This window comes from Ahaetulla prasina, chromosome 3 (assembly GCF_028640845.1).
Source record: "Ahaetulla prasina isolate Xishuangbanna chromosome 3, ASM2864084v1, whole genome shotgun sequence".
Classification (NCBI taxonomy): Eukaryota; Metazoa; Chordata; class Lepidosauria; order Squamata; family Colubridae; genus Ahaetulla; species Ahaetulla prasina.
Window position 1 is genome coordinate 123,313,926 of NC_080541.1, and position 24,336 is coordinate 123,338,261.

General features: G+C 36.9%; 1 protein-coding gene across 5 annotated transcripts in view; it reads right to left on the bottom strand.

The window, feature by feature from the left end:
• Nucleotides 1-1,017: 1,017 nt before the first annotated feature.
• LOC131195536 (quinone oxidoreductase-like protein 2) overlaps nt 1,018-24,336 on the bottom strand; it is a 32,849-nt gene continuing 9,530 nt past the window's right edge. The window contains exons 3-10 of one of the 5 annotated variants that reach the window (XM_058177521.1): nt 23,960-24,056; nt 22,057-22,115; nt 18,830-18,895; nt 15,254-15,363; nt 13,604-13,685; nt 12,744-12,925; nt 10,868-11,096; nt 1,018-1,390 (exon numbers count right to left, since the gene is read on the bottom strand). In XM_058177521.1, the coding sequence (XP_058033504.1) occupies nt 1,334-1,390; nt 10,868-11,096; nt 12,744-12,925; nt 13,604-13,685; nt 15,254-15,363; nt 18,830-18,895; nt 22,057-22,115; nt 23,960-24,056 (882 nt within the window). In that variant the 3' untranslated portion in view covers nt 1,018-1,333. The other 4 variants (XM_058177520.1, XM_058177522.1, XM_058177519.1 and 1 more) reach the window with 4 other exon arrangements.

The following is a 24,336-nucleotide window of genomic DNA, read 5'->3' on the forward strand; positions in this document are numbered from 1 at the left end:
AATGGTCATAAGTATGAAAAACGGTCATAAGTCCCTTTTTTTCAGTGCAGTTGTAACTTGGTGACTAAACAAAAGCTTGCAAGTAAAGGACTACCTATAGAGCAGGTCCATAACATAAACAAGATAGATCATAGCTTAATGTGGGTCTCAATTCACCTAAGAGAGTTGCTGAACTGAGCCACAAATAACCTGACCTCATTTTAGTGTAATCTACCGTATTGCATGAACTGATGGATACTCTTTCATCTCTAATACACCATCAAACTTTCTAAGATAAACTGAGCAGAATGCAGCTGCATAGGCAGTTCTTGGGGCCCCTAGCACGGCCCATGTTACACCACCGTTCTGCGAGCTGCACTAGTTGTCAGTTTGCTTTTAGGTCCAATTCAAGATGTTGGTCATCACCTTTAAAGCCCTTCATGGCATGGGTCTGAGGAACCATCTCATCCCAATGGGAGTAGTCTGTTCCAGCCGCACTGGTAGAAAGGACATTCTGTGGACCCCGTCCATCACGGAATTTAGCCTGGTGGCATCCAGAAGAAAAGCCTTTTCTGCTGTTCCCACACTTTGGAATATTGTGCTCCCCCCAGGTGAGATCCACAACTAATCTTTTGGCCTTCTAAAAAGGCTTTACTGGCTACGTGCTAACTGGCCTGGGGCTCCAATGGGGGTATGGCATTCTGGAGGTAGCTAATGGATTAGATAATATCAGTCTCTACCCCATGCATACTTTGCTCCCTTCCTCTCCATCTTGGTTAATTTAATTTAAACTGAATTTTTAATTTAAGATCTCTATTGTTTTAATGTTTTATATGGTATTTTTATTGAATGATTGTAAGCCGCCTGGAGTCACTTTTGGTGAGGTGGATGACATATAAGTTTAATAAATAAATAAGATGAGCATTACTCAGGTAAGACAGCCCTCAAGTACTTGGGTCACAGAATCAGGCACATTTTTAATCTCATTTGCCAAAAACATTTTTTTTTTAATTTTCCATCTGTGTTCTACACATACACAGAAAATACAGTTTTTTGTGTTGTAAACAAGTGGGCTCATTCATTTCACTTCTGTACACAGAGTTGCCCAGCAGAAACTGAGTGATTCATTTGTTTCTCATTAGCTGTGTAAATTGCATCAATGAGGCTATTTATTTAGTTAAACAATGTATAGCTGCACTTGGGCAGGTTAGTTACAGAACAATAAAAAAAAGACAGCTGTCAGGCTTATACTAACAACTGGTGGAAAAGAAAAGCAAAATTATGTCCGCATCAGTTCTTCATGTTGGGATCCTGAATCTCTCTGTCACAGTTGTTGGCAGGAGATGACTGGTGATTATTGGCAGAAATGGTTTCTAGGATAGGTAGATCTATTCCTCTTTTCCTTTTCTTCCTTTAGAATAGAATAGAATAGAATTTTTATTGGCCAAGTGTGATTGGACACACAAGGAATTTGTCTTGGTGCATATGCTCTCAGTGTACATAAAAGAAAATTCCTTTATTCCTTCGTAAGGTTATTATTTTACCAAGGACATATTTTTCTTTAATATTCTGCTGCTGTTCACCTACTTTCACTGCTTAGTCTTCATTTCATTGCTATTACTCTATAAACCATAAAGATTTCATTCAGAAGGTTCCTTCGGAGGGATTAGAAATACATTAAATGACATACCTGTGAGTCCTCATTGTCAGTAATTGGGGATTTAAGAAGCAGCTCCATCATAGGAGATATGGGACTTGTGATCCACAAAATTTCAGGTTAGGGTGCTAACTAGCTCTACCGTCCCTTGGAGGAAAAGGCATGTCAGACCTAGGAAATCAAAGCCCAACAGGATCGCCTACCCAGATCAGTTCTCTAACAAAGGGTATAGCTTTTTGGGAGTGGGATATGGATCCAGATAGTATATTGTACTGTATGTGGGTCCCTGGTATTAATAATCTCCCATTTTCCCCTATCGCTAAATAATTAACATTTAGAGAAATGTGAACTGCAAGGGAATGCTATATTCTGCATATGTACTCACAGAAGCATCATTCTACATTAGAACCATAGAAGTGTAGCTGAATCCTTCAAGTATCCCTAGTCATAATTGTCTCATCAATTTTAAATCGTCCTACACATTTGCAGAAAGAATTGATGGCACCATTAAATGCCATCTTAACCTACACTGCAGCTGAGGTCCAGGAAAGAATTTTTTCCACTGGATGCTGTGCAAGTGCCAATCCAATCAGGAGATTTTGGGGACTATGAAATAGGACTTGGCAACATTTTGAAGAGATAGTTTGCTTTGGCAACATTCCTATTGAATCAACCTATCAAAGCAGAGTTTCAGATTGAAAGGGCCTCTGGTGGCTCAACAGACTAAGCAGTTTGTTATTAACACAGCTGCTTGCAATTACTGCAAGTTCAAGTCCCACTAGGCCCAAGGTTGACTCAGCCTTCCATCCTTTATAATGTAGGTAAAATGAGGACCCAGATTGTTGGGGGCAATAAAAGCTGACTTTGTATATAATATACAAATGGATGAAGACTATTGCTTAACACAATGTAAGCCGTCCTGAGTCTTCGGAGAAGGGCGGGATATAAATTCAAAAAAAGAAAGAAAGAAAGAAAGAAATGAGTCCTAGTAGGAAGTTGCCAATTAACCTCAGGACTGCAATAGTCTTGCAGTCTTTTGAAGCACTTTGAACATTTTCAATGTTGTAACTTTATTTTTACATTGAATGTTGAGTATCAGCATCTAATGTGGGTAGATTCCTTTTCTGATACAAGCAGTTAGCAATAAATCTTCATCTTATTCAACTCTACGTCTCTGCATTGGGGTGACAAAGTTTGCATTGTTTTGAGCATCAATCACATACTCAGCTCTCAGCTTCTTTAATGTGGTGAGCCACAACATTCAATGTTACCCCCTCCCGGGATACTGGTTATGTCAACAGAAATGGAACCTAAGTATGCTTTTCTGAATAGTGTTTCAAGGCTGAACAGTCAGAGGCAGCAAAGCATCCCATCCCACAAGGGTAAGTCAATGATCATGCTTCCATGTCATGCCAAGCCTGGCAGCCTCAGCACACAGGGAAAATTAATAGCTTAGTTTAAAAGAGTTGAAGTTTAAATAAGGATTCTTCTACACTGGGGTTTTTAAACCTCTTGCTGAGCTTTTTTCTGACAGTCTGGAGGTTGCTATGTTGTCATTCCTTACTTCTTAAAAGAACCGCAGGGAGCATGTTTCAAAGGTTTATTGTGGGTGATGCTGACACCTAAGAGGGTTAGGATTCTCTGAAGGATCTATATCTGTGTGATTTGCATCTAATTCTGCCTAAAATAAAACAGATCTAGCATTTTGATACTTCTCTATTATGGCCTTGGGTTCCCCTCCCCCAAATCAAACAGTGAGATGCTCAAACAATCCAGACAAGGTTAAGCAGTTGTTAAGCTTATTAATTCCAGCAATCAACTGATTCTGAGATAGTTTCAACATTAGCTCTTGTTGTGGTCAATTATTTATTCCCAAAAGGAGCTGGTTAATAATCTCAAGGTTGTTCTGAGCTCCTGGAAGAGCAAATGGAAACTATGACCAGGATAGTCTTCATCCAGCTTCAGTTGGTGCACCAACTGAGGCAGTTTCTGGGATGGAAGAAACAGGGAAAAATCACTCACACTTCTATCACTTCCCATTGAACGCTGGAAACTTCAGTTGCTACCGAATGTACCATCTGTGTATTAACAGGAACAACTGGAGGTGCTTGTACTATCTCTACCGCTACGGGAGCTGCACTGGGCACCAGTTTCTTTCCAGGTGCAATTCAAAATTCAGGAAATAACTTCTGAAGACTTGGTTTGAGATATGATTCTCTGTGGAACTGCTTGCTCCAAGTACAGTCTGCCTCATAAGGCATGCCAGCAATCAGAAATCATGCTGAGTCTCCTCCTGTGTGAGGCTCAGCAACAGAAATCTCAGCAACAAGACACAAGCCATTCACTATTGGCGCTCCTGCTGAATTAGTTCCTCTCAGAAGATCAGCACCTTGTTAATTTTTAGACGTGCTGTAAAAACTTGGAAATATATGAGCGGGCATTTGAGGATGATATATATGAGTACTGTTGGTTTTGTTGATTTACTAATAATTTCTTTGCATGTGTATTGCTTCTACAGGCCACTTAGATTTATTTTTTATTATTGCACAATAAAAGCATGTGAAAATAAAATAAAAATGAAGAATAACATTTCCTTGTGCAATAGACTTTGTGGAGAAGCTGAAATGAGCCACAAGTTTGCTTGGTCTCATTTCTCATTTGTTTCTAATCACCTTACAAGTGCAAACAAGAGAGAAGGAAAAAGCCTGCCCAGAGTTCACCATGCCTTATTAAGGGATCCTGGTCCTAGATAGACAGAGTATTGCGTATTAAATGAAAAAATAGTGGTGACTTTGAGGGCACTGTTTCATTTCTTTTGATCTGTGCTTGTGATTCTAAACAAACCAGTTCCCCATAATTTCTGACCTCAGCAAATTTACATTTTAGAAGAAAATCTATAACTACAATTTAAACTTATCCCATTTATGAACTGTACCAACCATTATTCTTTCATGTTAACTTAGTATGGAATTGGTTGGGATTGATGCTTTTTTACTCTTCTGTTCTAGAGCTTTGGGTGATAGATGGGATAATAGTACTCTAGCACAGGGGTCTCCAACCTTGGTCCTTTTAAGACTTGTGGACTTCAACTCCCAGTCCCCCAGCCAGCAAAACTGGCTGAGGAACTCTGGGAGTTGAAGTCCACAAGTCTTAAAGGGACCAAGGTTGGAGACCCCTGCTCTAGCAAGCTGTTATCCAGCATTAATGATGGTATATCTGCTCACTGCTATTTTAGGAATGAGGACATTGAAGCTCATAGGATATTCCCTCTATGGGTCCCTGCCATAGTCTTTCATTCATGCTATATTTGTCCTCCATGGCTTTCTTTTAGAGTGGAACCCATGTTTACCTTGGGCTTGCTTTCAGTTTGCTTGGCTTAGTTTGTTTCAGGATCAGGACTGCCTCAGAAAGCAATGAAAACAGAAATTTTCAAAACAAGATTCACAAATAGAATTTTTAAAAATTAACCAGCTTCATTATATGGTTATAAAACCAACAATCAGAATCCGTAGATGATCCTGCTTGAAGGGAAGAAAGTCCCTATCATGTCTTGTTTGTCCACCTGGGGTCTTCTTAATAGACTGTCAAAAATGCTTGCATTTTTCTTGGAACAGAAAGATCAAGGCTGGAACATCAGTAGTGTTCAATTTGATGCAGTTTGATACAGAGTAAATAAATTGGAAACAATTTTTAGATGTTGGGAATAAGAGTGTAGGTTGATTTAAATATTTATAAATAATAAGAGCCAATATAATCTAGTGGTTATAAATAAATAACAGAATAAGTGTTGGGAGGAATTTTGGAGATCTTCTATCTAGTCCAATCCTCTTCTCAGGTAGGAAACTCTATATCATTTCAGACAAATGGTTATCCAATCTCTTCTGAGAAACTTCCAATGTTGGATCATCCACAACTTCTGGAGTCAAGTCATTTCACTGATTAATCTTTCAACTGTCAGGAAATTTCTCCTTAGTTCTTGGTTGGTTCTCTCCTTGATTAGTTTTTATCTATTGCTTCTTGTCCTGCCTTCAGGTGGTTTGGAGAATAAGTATTGGAACACTACTATCATGTCACCCCCTATTCCTTCTTTTCATTAAACTAGACTTACCCAATTTCTGTAACTGTTCGTCATGTTTTAGCCTCCAGTTCTCTAATCATCTTTGTTGCTCGTCTCTGCACTCTTTCTAGAGTCTCAACATCTTTTTTATATCATGGTGACCAAAACTGGATGCAATATTCCAAGTGTGATCTTACCAAGGCATTATAAAGTAGTACTTATTATAAAGTGGTACATTATAAAGTGGTTAGCTAGGGATGGGGAGAAACACAGTCAAGTCCACAATTAAACATAAAAATGCATTAATGACTCAGCCCAATTTACTACACTGGGATGTTCTAAAGCAGAGATAATATATAAATCATCATCGCTATCCTTACTACCACTATACCACTATAGATTATCTCAAAATTTTACAACCATATTGTATAGTTTACTAGAAAAAAGTATACTGATACAAGCTGTAACTTCATTGTAGATTGATATATTTCTAAATCACAACTCTTAGCTATTATATCACAATATTGAAAATCTGCTGCAAAGAGTTTCTGAAGACCGGATGAACTTGGGCTTTTAAATCCATCTAACCTGCTTCCGAAACAGAGGATCTAAGCCTGAGAGACATGACAAAGAATTAGGGGAGAGTGCCATAATTTAAACATGTGTCAGATAAGCAAAAACAAGGAATGTTAATTTATTTGATTAATAATGCCAAACACAGGTTTTGAAAAATATTAATATCATACTTTGGAAATTGTGGGTTTACAGGAATCAGTAATCTGGAAATATCAGAATTCATGTAATTGGATGGGGGACAGAAGTATTTAAAATGCATAACTTTCTAAGAGTTTTACCCATGACTGTCAAAAGAGCACACCCAGACATAAAAATAAATTGTGTTCAAACAGCATGCTAGACTAGGCTAAAGTGGGATTGGATTGTTTTTTTCCCAGTGTTTTACAATAACACCAAGCTATTGTGTTGCATGAGCCAGAATTTCAAAGCTTTTATATAAATGGTAACATTGTTTATCAGGACGTAGCAAATAAAATTAGTAAAGGAATTTTGTTCCATTTACTGAGCCTTATGGGTTCCTATGGCCTTCTAATTAAACATTTGTGTAATTCAGGAAATAAAAAGAAGTGTTATTATATAAAAGGCGAGTAATGTGCACATCAGATGCTGAAGAAGTACAGTTGGGTTTCTCTTTTCTCTTAGCTACTTTATTTGCCCACTTAAAGATACCCAATTATTTCCTGTTAAATGGATATGAACTTTTTAGGACTTGTATCAAAGATTTAGGGAGAACACTCACCTTCCCAACAATAAAAAACATCAACCAGAGAAATGATGAATTTTCTCATCTTTCTTCAAATCATAGTTTTTTCTATATGATTTAAAATGGATGAAAATGTGTAATTTAAATATAATTTAAAATAAAGAAGTAATCTCTGTTCAAACTCTGAGAAGGCATTCTGAAACAATGTAATTTGCTTCAATCCTATGAGCCTTTTCCTGTGGTTAATCCAAACTGCATTTGCCAATCTTCGGGTCAGCAGGAAATTATATCAACCTCTATTTCCAAGATCATTATAATTTACTACATTGCATGAACTTAGTCTGCTTGTCAGAAATTCAGACAATGGAAAGAATTGAAAACAGACAGCTAATTTCTAAATACCACATTTGAAAGAAAGGTAATGCAGGCCCATTTAACAAAATGCATAACCGAGCCATCCTATTTCTTAAAATTAGCATTATTCCTGCCATGGTGAAATAAACTATTTAGCCAGGCTTCACTAACCCAGTGCAATCTTTAAAATAAGATGGGCAACCGACTGAGACTCTAGATTTTTTTTAAAAAGGAAGAAAGTAACACAGAAAATTGGGAGGTTGTGTCTTACTCAGCTCTCACTTATGAGGTTTCTGATTTCTGTTCTTATTTGACCCATTCATATTTCAGGATTAAATTGCTGAATAGGAGCGAAGGGTGATGTTGAGAACTTACATTAGTCCTTGGCTATGGGCTCCTCATAGTCAGGAGGAGGAGTCAGCAACTGGAGACCTGTGCTCCTTAGTTACCAACTAAAAGATGGAAGAGCCGTATGGAAATAACATCTGAAGAGATGCTACTAGGTCGGGTCTTGGACTGTGCTTCTAGCAGAAATGAGACAGATTCTAGCATTAGATATTGTGAAAACCAAGCGCAGATGATGTAATTTATTGTTAATAACATAAATCATACAAAACCAAAGTGTTATAAAAAATTATTAGACATGGGGGAAGAATGAAAGAAAGAAATGTGTAAACCGACATCCCTTCTTCCTGTTCATGTACACAACTTGATGGCAAAGTTATCTCCACCCTTTAAGTTTGCTTAGGCTACTTGATCTCTTAGACACTGAGCTCACAAGATTGCCACATATCACCTATATCTGTAGGAGTTTGTTGTGTCTCGCCCGCTTTCACCACAGCCGGGGCCTTCTTATCTGCTTCTGAACGCTGAGGAATGTCCTAGTATGCCTCCCAGCCCCAGCCCTGGCTCCATGGCCAGACAGGCTAAGGAGGAAGAAGTACCTCCAGCCCCCAGCTCTGGCTCCATGCCCAGGCAAACGGAGCAACTAGACCCCTCCCCCTCCCCCACAGCATGTGAGCCTGAGGAAGGTCAATTGCCAACAGCTGCAGACTGGAGTGACCCTCGCTTCAGAAGAATTGATAGGCGGCGGCGACAGAAGGAAGGGAGGGGCAGGCCTGGATAAGTGCTGAGTCATGGAGCCACACCCCATGGCCTATATAAAGGATCTGCTTTCTGGCATTCTCTGAGTCAGGCAAAGTCTAACATATCTTGCTGAAGTCACTTTCTGGTCTCCTGCCTGCCTTGAGAACTTTGCTAGGACTTTGGCAGAGCTGCAGAGGCACGCCTGATTCAGATTTCCCTGACCCGGTCGTCAGTGGAGGAGTGGGACACGACAGAGTTTCATTATACATTAAATCTTTAGGAATGCGCTTACACCAGATACAATGATGAAACAACTCAAGGAAAATTATATATTTTTTAATCATAAAAAAAGAAAGTAACGTACAAATTACATATAGGTTATCATCATTTTTGAGCCATGGTTTTGAAGATGGGGATGGGGCCTGAATTATATAACAAAGCTGCAGTGCAAAAGCATTCTACTGCTCAAGGCTGCGTGGATCTGTCATCAGAACCAAGGAAAGGAAGGGAGGTTAAAAAAACAACTGCAGCACTTTAAAAACAACATTTGCAGAGCAGCGGTGTCATGAGCGGCAAAGGCTCCATAAGCTCCCAGGATCCCCCCATGCACTGCCAGCAATCACGCACCACCGCTGATCTTGCTGTCCCCTCCAGCCTGCTACCAGTTGCATTGCACACTGCCCCCCACAGCCCTTGCGATCACCCTGTCCACCAGCCACTAATTGCATGCTAGTTCCACAGCGTCACTGCTTCTGCCCGCCATCCAATTGGCTTGTGATTATTTGTCCTGTGCAGCAAAACACCTGAGTCAAACCCTGCCTCAGGGAATGGGCAGGGACAAAGGGCTGGGAGTGGAGGGCCAGGAGCCATTGGCGGTGGACAATTGCTGGCAGTGGGCCAAGGGAGGAAGAAAGCTAGCGGTTCAGCAGTGGTGACTGGCCAGGAACAAAGAAGCCCAGCCAAGGGTTGGTGCCTAAGATCCACTCAGAAATGGTAAAAAAATCAATGAGTGTGTTTGACTAGAAAGTTTCTTTTATAATCCAAAAAGGCCTGTTGCAGGCAGAGTGATTTGAACTCAGTGACACCAGCTTCTCTCTTCAGCAGGAAGTAACACAGAAGATACATTTTCCAAAGAGGTTTAATTAATTGAGATGACAATCTTTCCTGTAGATTTACGTTGAGTCACATGTGCAAAGGCTTCATTTACCTGAATAGCGATTCAAAGAAAGGGTCACTGAACGTGTTACAAAGTTGGAGGTGTAAATCTATTTCGTGTCACTCGTATAGTCACTATGCAATAAACACACAATCAGGCTCACAGGATGCTGGACTGTGAAATGTTAATCCTATAAGTACATTTTATAGCACCAAGTATATTCCTTGAAAGTTGCAAACATAGATTGTTTTGCTTTTATCCCCAGCGGCATAAAACTAGGTAAAAGCAGAAACTTGGTTTGGTGGATTGGAAAATTTTATAGGAAGTCACAATTATGCAAGGTCAGAAATAATCCCACCACCACCACCCCCGTTCCCCCTGGAACTGCATGTAAGAATCTAGATAAAATCCAATTAAAGATACTATTTAAAGAAAATGGTTTCCATAATTAAAGACAATGACCAACATTAAAGCTTTTCCCAAGTTAATTGTGGGAGTTACATTTGCATGTATTCAATGAGATATGAAAAGCAATTGGACTCTTAATTAGAAACAATTAGTGATAAATAGATTGGATGAACTGAAAGATTCCATCGTTATTTTCAACTACAAGCTAGCATGGCAAAGCTTTGGAGGCATTCCTCTTAAAGAAAAACCTCATTTCAATATTATTTCAAGTTTTCCTCAAAAGTATGGCATAACATAATCCTAGGCACCAACTTCATCTTAATATTCATATGAAGGAGAGTTGAGAATTGAGAGATAAGAGTTTAACCCCCTAAATTTCATGGATGAGCAAGGATTTGTAGTCATTCAGATCCCTGCCTGAATCAAAAATGGAAATGAAATATTAGAAATACTCGCATTTCATGTTTTTGCTAGAGGCTAATACCATCTGCTCTATATCTCCTTTGGGAAAAACTTTTTTACTCCATACCACAGCTTTATCTTCAACGGACATCGTGGTAATGGTTGCCTATGCCTATGCCACTATACTGACAAAATTACTGGATTTCAGTAACCTGCAACATTTACATTTATGGATGAGTTTTTATTCAGAAAGCCAATTTATACACCAGTCCTATGCAGAAAGCAGCTGTGATAAATCTGACCCATACTTTTCTCCAAAGATAAAGGATTAACAATATTATCCTGCAAAATAGCAGCAGGACATACAGACATCTATTCACCCAATTTCATTAGCACCTTTCTTTCATTGTTATAAAGATTGTCCACTGGACAATCCAAGAAATTCTGCAAAAGCTTCAAAACTGTTGAAGTCAAGCTTCTTTTCCTTACCTCCTCTAGTTTGAACATTCCTCCTATGTGAGGCTGGATTTGACCCTCTTGATAATATGAAAGAGCTGAAGAAATGGTGGAGGAGAAGACTGAGAACTCTTCATCCCGGTACTGGCCCCAGAATAGTCCCAGAGCAGAGATGTTTTTCAGAAGCAGTATGTTGGCTGGAATGGAAGGTATAGTTCCTCCAGCAAAACCAACCACCACAATTCTGCCTTTAAAAGCCAGACTGCAAAAATGAAGCAGAGAGACCCAGAGATTAGTACTTGGATCAAATAGTTAATACGGCAGCTCCATAACTCCTTGAGTGGGTCAAAATTTATTCCTGAATGGATGGAAATCAAGTCATCAACTAAAGCAAAAGATGTTATTGTCTAAAGAGAAAGAGCAGATGTACAGTTGCTACGCAATTATACACAGAGTGGGGAGGGCTGTGCTAGATGGTTTCAGAAACAAAGGGTTTAAAGCAGGGATGTCAAGCTCAGGGCATCACAGGACTTTTTTCCCCTTTGCTGAACTGGGCATGGGTGTGGCCAGCATGTGACGCACCAGGCCCACAGGCCGCAAATTTGACAGCCCTGGTTTAAAGCAATTTACAGGTAGTCCTCAATTTATGACCACAATTGGGATTAGAATTTCAGTTGGTAAGTGATAGTCATTAAGCAAGTCATCACATGACTGGACTCAATTTTGTGACCTTTTTTATCATGGTTGCTGGGCAAATCATGCGGTCATTAAGTGAATCAGATGGTTGTTAAGAGGATCTTGCTTCTCCAATTAACTTTGCTTATTAGAAGTCAGTTGGGAAGGTTAAAATTATGATTACATGATTGCACGTTGCTGCAATTGTCATAAATGTGAGCTGGTTGCCAAGCATCTTAACTGCAATCACATTATCATGAGGTGGGGTGATGGTCATAACTTTGAAGATGGGTCGTACGTCAGCACCATTGTAACTTTGTACTGCTGTTAAATGAATATAAATTGAGGACTAACTGCAATACAGGAATGGAGAACTAATGGCCTTCTAGATGTTGCTAAACTACAACTCCCAGAATCCCCAACTATTGGCTATGCCGACAGGAACTTGCTAGAAGTTGGAATTCAGCAATAGCTCACAGATTGTCCATCCACTTTTGGATGCAATAAGTAAAGGATTTCTAAGAATAGAACATTGTGACCAAGATATTGGAGATATTCAAAATTTATCAGACATTTTCAGATATCTCCCACCTCATAAAAATCAGATACATTGACAGAAGTTAAAAGTGATTAAACATTTAAACATTTTCGATTGTTAAAGAAAAGTTATAATCAATTCTTCCCCTCTAATTTCTTTTGAGGTACTTTCAAAAAAATTCTACCAGTTTTCACATGTACTGGAAACCATACACTGAAGGCTCAGATTTTGGGAAATCAAATTTATTTCCAAGCAGGTAATGATTATTCACCTTGCCTGGCTAGCAAGAAATGGCCCTAATTTGAACTACTTTCAAGTGGAAAACAGCTAATCCAATGAAGTCAGAAAAGTCTTATATCAAATAATTAGAACATATCTATATCAAACAGCCTTGATGCAATTATAAAATTGCTGTAAAATTTACACCAAATTCAGGAAAAATTACAAAACTGTATACACCCTCATCCTACTCACTACAGCCCTTACCCTAAGAAACCAAAAAGTTGCAGGATCCAATCTGAGTCAGTCACCAGCACCAGAAATTTTGTCTTCCAATCTTTCAGACTTATGCTGGAGCTTATCCTCATGATTGGATCCTCCAACACTATCCTCGGACACATAATATTCACCTTCATTCATAAAACCAAAATGTCAAATTTTGCGGTCCAGAAGAAATATATCATGGCTTTAGCCCACCTATGCAATGCCTGCTTGAAGATGTCTCCACCAACGGTGTCAATAACCACATCGACTCCCTTGTTTGCTGTTAGCTTCTTCACCTCTTCTTTCAGACTAGCCTCGTTGTAATTCACACTCTCAAGAGCTCCTTTCTGGATAGCCAGGTGGCATTTACTATCACTTCCTGCTGCTGCTATCACCTGCAATCCCAAAAGACAATTGTACCTTCTTCCAACTGACATCATTGCATTATAGCAGGTGAGCCCTTTCCATCCGCAGTTAAAGCCAACAGAGCTTTCCCCAGTTTTGAACGATCCAACATATCCACCATAATTTCTAGGCACCATGGCCAATACACTTAGCACACAGTAGATTAGAGGGAGCTGCTCTAACATTAATTTGGATGGAATCTAAGATGATGGGTCTGGTTGCATTTTCTAGTTTCTTCCCTGTTTTTCTTCATAAGTAAAATTAATGCTATTTTCTCAAAGGGAGTTTTATTGGGAGACGAACTGCCCACTATTCTTCCTTCACGTCGCAGATTTAGAGCAGCCTTTGGAACAGAGCAGGGAGTTGCTTATGAGAGGAATAATTGAAAATTTATTTTCTTTTCATCTGGCAAGGCTCTCTGTTGTGAACAGCCCCTCTTGGAACTGGTAAGGAACCCTTGTAGGAATGGCAACTCTGAACACTGCTGTCTGATAAAGGTAATTTTATGAGTAGAATCTTGTGTGTTAACCTAGTTGTTACCTGATTTTACAGCAGAAATAATTAGTTGAAACCAGAAGTGGTAAAGGAGTTTTCAAGATGTTTCAGCATCCTTGTCCGATTTGGAAGATTGCTTAGAGATATACTAATGCTGTTGAAAGAAGGCATACCTTTGCTTTAAGGACATTAGCTGCAACATCCACAACTGCAAGCCCTGTAGCACCAGCGGCCGCAGTTACCAAAACAGTTTCTCTGCAAAAAACAGAAGCATAGTTTGAGACTGGAGAGATGTGTTAAATGCTGATGATTTAAAACAGAGACCTACAAACTTGGCAACTTGAAGACCTGACTTCAACTCCCAGAAATTCCCAGCCAGCAAGACTGTCTGAGGAATTCTGGGAGTTGAAGTCCACAAGGCTTAAAGTTGCCAAGTTTGGAGATCCCTGATCTAAAACATTAAAAGACTATCCGGTACACTTCCTCACTTCACTCCACCCCAGTATCTGTCTACATTATTAGTCTCACTATGAAGAAAACTAGACCCATCAAATCAGGCTGAGATCACACATCCAGAACTGCTTTGCTATGCTCCCTTCCAGTCCTTCCATAGCTGACAAGAAGTCATGCTGCCCTAAATCTGGACCTGCCACAGCACATCCTTAGCACATATCTGGAATAGATCTATGCTGTTCTGTTCTTCATATAGCTTTAACAGCCATAAATTTTAAAGGACATAGTTGGTAGTTTCCTTAGTTAGAATTCCAGCCCTATCCATTACCCTTCACTGTGTGAACAGCCTTCTCTAACTGATAAGCACATTGCTCCTGGTTACTTGGTGCACTGAAAGTAGCCCACAATGAACCATATAGCACTAGTCCAAATGACAGAACCATAGGAAATATTTTATGACATTTTGTATTATGTCATAAAATGCTTTCTGATAATTTTATGTCATAAAATATTTTGTAAATTTTACCAAATTTCAATTCCACAGGAGTCATGGGTCTCATATTTTGGATGCATTAGCCTATTTGAGGTACTTGAGGTACAAAATTCTTCCCCATGATGCACCATTTCGCCCAGTTAAAGGTTACAGATACAAGAGTTTTAGTAGATTATCAATTAATATGGTTTGACCATTTGACTATAGAGCCGTGGTGGTGCAGTGGTTAGAATGCAGTATTTCAGGGTGAGGCAGAGAAGCTCTAGGGATTTGGTTTCAAATTTCTATAGGCTCTTTTGAGGGGAAAAAGCAGCGAAAACTTGAGAGTTTACCTTGAGGACATAAGGTTGGGCAAGACTGACCTAGTAATACTTACTGCCTGTCCTAAATCTGTATTTCTTTGTCCATGACTATCTTACTGACTAAAGGGATAGACAGAGAATGTAGGGTTATAAGGGCACAACATATGTCTTCTAACTTCTTCAGACAGAAGTGATATAACTAAGGAAGCAGCCAACTTTTTGGACAACTGCTCCTACAATTCCTAATTCTTAGCAGTCCATTTTAGTTGGAAAAAAGCATGCTTCACTTCAAATCCGATGCACAACAAATATATCAACATATTTAAAATAAAGCAAAAAGTCATCTACAATATTTACAAAATTGTACATTAGAACAAATTAGGCTATAAACTGAAATAATGGATCAATTCTGAACGATATGCAATCAGTCTAATGATCTGTTAGACACAGATCTTGGTATCTTCCACGCAGGGAAAGCCTCAAGATAGCCACCAATTATTACAGAATTGCAACACAACCCAGAACTTTGTTTACCAAACAAGACTTTGTGCTACTATTGTTGGGCTTCCACTCACCCTAGTTGTGTTTGTGCTCTATATTTCAAGGCCAAGATAGCTGTCCCATATGAAGCAGGCAGTGCTGCAGCTTGTTCATAAGATACTCCTTGGGGGATTTTCCAAAGTAACTTTCAAAAAAGAAAAGAAAATGAAATCCTCAACACGGGCATCATGAGCCTTCCGAACTTATTATTCTCTGAACTTATCTTTTGCAATAAAGAATTTCAGAACACTAGTGACAATCCCAATTAGCTAACAGTATGACATGTAGCAGAGTTTACAAAGTAATTTTTCCAAAGATCCACAATCAAGTGACTTAAATATGCTGCCACTTTAACCAACAGGACAGAGGAAATTACTTCTTTATGATCTTATAGTTGTAAATAGGTTGATTTTACAATTAGGAAGAATACTCACTTTCTTCTAAATTTTCTATGATAGTAAAAACCTATCTTTTTTTCTCTTGGATCAGCTTCCTATCACTTGAAGTCTTGAGAAGAATCCAAAAGAAATTGGGTTTCTTTTGTTACTCTTTTGTTATATATTGTTAGATATATATATATATACTCTTCCCATTGTTCTTTCCTCTTTTTTTTATTTTAAATTTTTTATTTCCATTTTCCAACATCATATTTATGTACAAACTATTATCCATCATTAATCATTAATTTTTATTTATTACTGATTCAGGCCTGCCCGACTGCCACTTCCTTTCTTCACAACCTCCCTCTACCCTCTACTACTTTCCCATCCTTCATCTCCTTCACCTTACTACTTCCTCTCCTCCTTCTCCACTCCTCCCTTCTTCCACCCTATCTAACCTTCTTATTCCCCTCCTCCTTCTCAACTCTTTCCTACCTACTTTCTTCCCTCCTTCTACTCCTCTCTCCTTTTCTTTCTGAAATGGCAGTCGAGCAGCCCCAATATCATTTTAAATTTTAATTTCATATCTTCAAACATTACTGTACATTAATAACCAATCCATGTATCATTTCCCCCCCTTCCCCCCCTCCTCCCCCTTCCCCCCCCCCAGACTTCCCAGAGCAAATACCGGGTATTATGACCAACAATCACAAGCTAAAGTATACAAAATAATAATAATAATATTTTAATTTTTATACCGCCCTTCTCCCGAAGGACTCCCGAAGGACTCCCAAAATATACATAAACTCCCACCCTCAAAAATTTAAAACTCTAAATCCCCTCACAATAAAAATAAAGAGATAAGAAAGAATAATAAAAAAGAAAAAAGACAAGAAACAGTACCAACTTCACATATTACTTCTTCTTACAATCCGTTTTTAAAATTAATCCATCTTCTCAAATTCAGATTTTTTCCCCTTGTATATTCCTTCAAATTTCATAAGTCCATTTCTTGAATTACAGTCCATCTTCTCGAACTCAAATTCTCATCACTTATATATTTCTTCAATTGTCATAACATTTAATGTCCAATTGTCCAATACTACTCCATCAATCAAATATCATTACGAATAAAATCCCTCAAATACAATATTTCCAACTTAACTTCATAACTTTTACTATCTATAAACGTATCAATTAAAACAAATAATCATTTAAACTACATCCACAATATAACAGTAAACAATTAAAATCATTACATCCACAACATTATCTAAATTCATAAATTTTACTTTCCATCCTTCACAATTAAATAATATCATCCCATAGGTTTATATCATACAAATAGCAAATAACAAAAATCCTATAATTTGTATCCTAAGCAAATCAGTTTCAAAAATTAACCATAATCATTATATTCACATCTTAAACATTCCTCCCCTCTCCTATTCTATTTTCCATCGTTTCCAAATCAATTAACTTAGCATCTAACAACAAAGGATTCCCACTCTTTAAAACATTAATATAAAAATGTCTTGCTTTCATAACTGAATTAAGAAAATACTTTCTGCCTCTAAAATTCACTGACAAACCCATTGGAACTTCCTATCTAAAATATATCTGATGTTTCTTAAACTCATCCACTAAAAAAGCAAATTCTCTTCTCTTTCTTAACATTTTAGGAGGAATTTCCTTCATCATTTTTATATCTTGTCCCAATATTTGAAATTTATTTTTATAAAAGGCTTGCAAAATTTCATACCTAATCTTTTTAGTTGTAAAATAAATAACCACATCCCTCGGTAATCTATTTTGTCTTGCCCACCAAGAATTAACACGATAAATTCTTTCAATATTAATCTCAAAGTCTTCTGGCTCCACACCCTTTATCTGAGCAAAGGCTTGCGTAAAAATCTCTTCTAAATTTTCCTTCCTATTTTGCCTCAACCCCCTCACCCTTATAACATATTCCATTAATCTATATTGTAATATTACTCTTTCTTCATCTGCCCTATCTACCTTTGCCTGTATATCTTCCATCTTATTATCTAAGTTCCAATTATTTTGATTCTTTTGAATTTCCTCTATTTTCCTTTGCAACTCTAAATTAGCTTTATTAATTTCTTCAAGATTATCTTCCATCTGAATACAAGAGCTTAATATTTGCGAAATTGCATCCTTTACCATTTTCATTTCCCTCTTCTGCTCTTCCACCACTTCCTTAAAATCCAACATCTCTTTCTCTATTTCATCAAATTTTTGATCTATTTCTGAAAAACGAAAAACTCCTGTAAAGAGTTTCTTAATTCCTTTTTAATCTCTTCTTTTAATTTTCGAATCTGAACTGAAGAAATTTCAAAGTTTTAGTGACTTTTGGTACTATTTGCTTAAAAGCCATTTTTTAAAATATAGCCTAATAACGGACAAAAAGAGGTTAAAAAAGAAAAATTCAAAAAGCTTTTCTTCTGAATCACTATAATCCCAAAGAAGAAGAAAAAATATAAATCATAAAATTCTCATTTCTTCCATTTAGTCAGTGTCTTCCTGTATATCTTCTAGTTCCACACTAGCTGTTAATAAGCATTTCCTTAACTTTCGTTTCCAATACACGCATTCCACAAAACGCCATTTGCTTTCTTCTCTCCTATCTTCGCAACAAATATATCCTCAGGGGATTGCAGTCTTCTTACAAACAAATGCTAGAACTCCAGTTTCTGCTCCGTCCGCGTTACAATCCATCATAAATCAATTTCTGCCACGGAGACTGGACGCTACGTTTTTTTCTGCCAGAAGGCAGATGCATCTCCGAGTCTGGAGCTTTTCAGGCTATGGAAGGAGCACTCCCCTCAAGCCCCCAGAAACTTTTTCTATGGCTTTTTTGGGTGTCTCAACTTCAGCCTGAATGCTCATCTCTCCCTCTTTGCCTGAGGGAAGAGACTTACAAGCTGTCGGACAATAGATTTACGATGTCCTGACAGCTCTACAGACTACGGAGTTAGTCTAAACAAGACTGCTTTCAATGAAGCGGAGCCAGACCGGAAGTCCGTTCTTTCCTCTTTTAAAGTTAGGCAAAATGAGCTAAACTTAATTTTTCGAATATATAAACAAAATGTACTGAATAAATTATGAGTGATAAATATTCATGTAATCTTCTTTGTTCTCTTACATATTTATATTTTTGGTTTCTGAAAAGAATTTAAAAAATACTGGAGGGGGGTATTTTTTTCATACCTTTGAATCTGCAATGTATTCTTCTGCCAGGGCTTTTCCATTGGCCACACCAATGACACAGTCCCCCTGTCCAAAAGCATCATCAGAGAACCATAAGGATGAGAAAAGTTGACACTTTCCCCCCTTTTGCCAAGGACTGAAAACATATCTAAACAAGTAGGGAATATTTGAAACATCAACGTTTTAATCAGCATTTCACTAAGTTCTTCGATTGGACATATGAATGAATGAATGAATGAATTAACTAATCAATCAATGTTTACAAAATTGTACATTAGAACAAATCAAGTTATCAACAATTCTGAATGCTATACCATCTGTCTAATGATCTGTTAGATACAGATCTTGGTACCTACCAGGCAAGGAAACCACCATGCTCCAGAAGCTCCGGGCAAGGTTGATAGTTAAAAATCTTGTTATTGTTGAAAACATTTTGTAGAAAGATTAGTCACAATTTCCCAGTTGGCTCCAAATGGATAAAGTTAACCAAGATTTGTAAGCTTTTATTACAGTTACAATGTGGAATATCTGAAGAATAAGGAATTTTACTTAATTTCAAATTAAGGGAATCTCATCAATATTACATAAAACTCTAATGACAGAGTCTCTTGAATATTTCAAAACACTGAAAGTGTGAGATTAGAATTTGATGAGCTTCACTGCAACTCTCTGTGGTAAAGAATCCTTTTTAAATTTATTTCAGTTCATCATCAAAGAACTGAACATGAGGATAATCCACAAGTGACACTGTATTTGACTAAAATTGCATTATATTATCTTTCTAGAATTAGTTAATGAAAGTGCAAGCAAAATGGTATATATTGCTACTATTGTATAACTGGCAACAAATTCAGAAAACTATTTTTGCTCAAAGCCTATTAGGAAGTCAGAAAAAATGTCCAAAAATACAATAAATAATAGTGGTTTCGTGTTCATTTTTCTTAAGACATATACATTGAAGCAGTATGACAGTACTTCAGTTTCTAAAATTCGTTGCTAGGTTTGCTACAAAAAAACCATGGGAAGATTGACTTTCATCTTTCATTGGATCAATGGCATTTGGGAAACGATTGTTGCTGAAAAATTAACACAATAAAGAGCATTAAAAATCTGTACTATTATGAATAAATTAGTTCAAATCCATTTGGGATATATGAACAATATTCTTCCTAATTATTTTCAGAGTGAAAATACTCGGTAAATCTGTTTTACAACTTGTGCATTTTTCTTAAGACATATACATTGAAGCAGTATGACAGTACTTCAGTTTCTAAAATTCGTTGCTAGGTTTGCTACAAAAACCATGGGAAGATTGACTTTCATCTTTCATTGGATCAATGGCATTTGGGAAACGATTGTTGCTGAAAAATTAACACAATAAAGAGCATTAAAAATCTGTACTATTATGAATAAATTAGTTCAAATCCATTTGGGATATATGAACAATATTCTTCCTAATTATTTTCAGAGTGAAAATACTCGGTAAATCTGTTTTACAATTTGTGCATTTTTCTTAAGACATATACATTGAAGCAGTATGACAGTACTTCAGTTTCTAAAATTCGTTGCTAGGTTTGCTACAAAAACCATGGGAAGATTGACTTTCATCTTTCATTGGATCAATGGCATTTGGGAAACGATTGTTGCTGAAAAATTAACACAATAAAGAGCATTAAAAATCTGTACTATTATGAATAAATTATGAGTGATAAATATTCATGTAATCTTCTTTGTTCTCTTACATATTTATATTTTTGGTTTCTGAAAAGAATTTAAAAAATACTGGAGGGGGGTATTTTTTTCATACCTTTGAATCTGCAATGTATTCTTCTGCCAGGGCTTTTCCATTGGCCACACCAATGACACAGTCCCCCTGTCCAAAAGCATCATCAGAGAACCATAAGGATGAGAAAAGTTGACACTTTCCCCCCTTTTGCCAAGGACTGAAAACATATCTAAACAAGTAGGGAATATTTGAAACATCAACGTTTTAATCAGCATTTCACTAAGTTCTTCGATTGGACATATGAATGAATGAATGAATGAATTAACTAATCAATCAATGTTTACAAAATTGTACATTAGAACAAATCAAGTTATCAACAATTCTGAATGCTATACCATCTGTCTAATGATCTGTTAGATACAGATCTTGGTACCTACCAGGCAAGGAAACCACCATGCTCCAGAAGCTCCGGGCAAGGTTGATAGTTAAAAATCTTGTTATTGTTGAAAACATTTTGTAGAAAGATTAGTCACAATTTCCCAGTTGGCTCCAAATGGATAAAGTTAACCAAGATTTGTAAGCTTTTATTACAGTTACAATGTGGAATATCTGAAGAATAAGGAATTTTACTTAATTTCAAATTAAGGGAATCTCATCAATATTACATAAAACTCTAATGACAGAGTCTCTTGAATATTTCAAAACACTGAAAGTGTGAGATTAGAATTTGATGAGCTTCACTGCAACTCTCTGTGGTAAAGAATCCTTTTTAAATTTATTTCAGTTCATCATCAAAGAACTGAACATGAGGATAATCCACAAGTGACACTGTATTTGACTAAAATTGCATTATATTATCTTTCTAGAATTAGTTAATGAAAGTGCAAGCAAAATGGTATATATTGCTACTATTGTATAACTGGCAACAAATTCAGAAAACTATTTTTGCTCAAAGCCTATTAGGAAGTCAGAAAAAATGTCCAAAAATACAATAAATAATAGTGGTTTCGTGTTCATTTTTCTTAAGACATATACATTGAAGCAGTATGACAGTACTTCAGTTTCTAAAATTCGTTGCTAGGTTTGCTACAAAAAAACCATGGGAAGATTGACTTTCATCTTTCATTGGATCAATGGCATTTGGGAAACGATTGTTGCTGAAAAATTAACACAATAAAGAGCATTAAAAATCTGTACTATTATGAATAAATTAGTTCAAATCCATTTGGGATATATGAACAATATTCTTCCTAATTATTTTCAGAGTGAAAATACTCGGTAAATCTGTTTTACAATTTGTGCATTTTTCTTAAGAAGACATGTGCATTTATACATACTCTCTTCTCGTTCTCTTGCTGTCCTAGTTCACAGATTACAACTACAGTAGTCTAGTGAGCAACTACTGAAGGAATTTCCATATTCTTTTTTCCTAGGGCAGGAGTGTTCCAACTTTGCATAACAAGATCATCTTTTAAAGCTTATTCCAAATAATCTTCTTTACCTCTTTGATGTTGGTGACAGCTTTCCCAGTCTCCACCACATCTCCCGAGAATTCCATTCCTAAAACAGAACATCATCTCTATAATAATACAGATTTATTGCATGAATCATCAGTTAGTTCCACACTAGTTGTCACATCTATCATCAGTTACTTCCCCACTAGTAGCAACCACTTTACATACAGAGTAAAAACACAGACTTGGTAACAAGGCAAATAAATTTCTTTTGTGTCTAGCAACATATTTAAGCCAAAGGAACAGATCTGAATTATAGATGGCCTTCACTGTTTTCAGGAGATGCAGGGGCAGCAAGATCAGTAATTTTCTTTGCCTTGTAATATTAAATATACTCTGAGTATCAGCTTTCTCTGGTCAAAATCTTGGTGACTCTTATTTATTTATCTATCAAATTTATTTGCCACCTATCTTGCAGCTCCAATGATCCTGAGTGGCTTACTGACGTATCATTATCTTTGTGGCAGTAAGAAAATTTTATCACTGCTTCTTACTGAGATGTTTTTCATTTTTCTTATCTAACCTGGGATCCTGGAAGTTCCTGGTTATTTCCCATTCAAACACCAGTCAGGTCCTACTTCGTTGAGTTTTTGAGCTAAAACAAGGCTGGCCAAGTGTTGCTATCTGCTGAGACAGCTACCCCATCATCTTCTGGTGACTGATGCATTTAGTTTGGAAATTCCATTTTGAGGCTCCAAATGAGGACTTCAGAGGTCTATCTAACCTAATTTGGAGATATTTTTCATATTTCCTCCCATCTCCTACTGTACTTTTTACTTTATCTCATCTGAAGGGCTCTGGAGAATTTGAAAATTTGAACACTTTTATGCCATTTTTCTTGACCACCAATGGATTCTACATTATTCCCCCCTTTCTATATACCGTACATACAGAATATATACAGTACACACACACGTATGTATGTATGTATGTATGTATGTATGTATGTATGTATATACACATTTTGTGTGTGTGTGTGTGTGTGTCCCATACTAAAACAACTGATGTATAATCATTGCAGAGCATTGGCCAGAAGATGTCACCATGAGTACAATAAAGATTTTTTTAAAAAATGGAACAGAATATTAATACTATTATTTTTTTTAAAAATGGAACAAAATAATAATACTATTATTTTTTAAAAATCCTGTTTTTATATTTATTTATCTTTTTTAAAATGAATTTTATTAAGTTTTCAAGAAAGTGAAAATCAAACACCAACTAATGCAAAATAGAAAGAACAAAGATAGGAAAAACAAGAAGAAAACCTTAAGTGCAGGAAGAAATAAAAAATAGAAAAAAAGACGTTTCTGATTTCCTCTACAGCAAATATGATTACAAATTTCTCTCTTACTCTCTGATTATATAAAAAGCTCATTTTTTTCTATCATCCATTTTTCTCCCTAATCACCAAAATAAATCATAAATGCATTTTTTTCCATTTCATGCAACAAATCTAAAAGGGCTTCCCAATCAACCATAAATATAGATATTGTCTTTTCTATGATCAACAAAGTTAATTTAGCCATCTCTGCAAGCTCCATATCTTCACCAACCATTCCTCCATTGTGGGTAGAGTTGAACGGTTCTATTTTGAGTCTAATTTTTCATCTATATGTATTGTAGTTACATCTTAGATAAAAAGATGTATGTCTGAAATTTGCATAGGCTTCTTACAAAGCAGGGTTCTCATTAAGAATTCTAGGAATAGAAAGGGAATTAATATCAGCTTTCTCCAATATGACACTGTCAGGAGCTTAAACTGCATTTTCTATCACTGAATAAATTTATTCCAATACATCTGTTGGAGAAGGCTGATCTAGTAAAGGATGCAAATTTTGTTCGTATGTTAGGGTTCCTTCTCACAACATAAACACCATGAAAACTCACCTGGGATGAATGGGAGAGGATACTGATGTTGGTAAAGACCCTGGCAGGCCAGTATGTCAGCAAAATTGACTCCACAGCAACGGACATGAATTCTGACCTACAAAACAAGACAATCCACAATTCCTCACACAACCAGAAAACTCTTTGTGTGTCTAAGAAAGGGGTGGGGGAGGAGACAGGTTGAACATTTAAGTACCATGTTTTCTTCCTCTTTAGAATGAAGTAATCTGATTAATTTAGGAAATGCAACAAATGAAAGAATTATTTTCTATACATTCATATAAGATTAATCTAAGGAAATCTCATAATATTCCTGGCTGCTGTTTTGTGCAAGGAAAGAATAAGAGACTAAAGGGAAAAAGAGGGATTCCTCATAT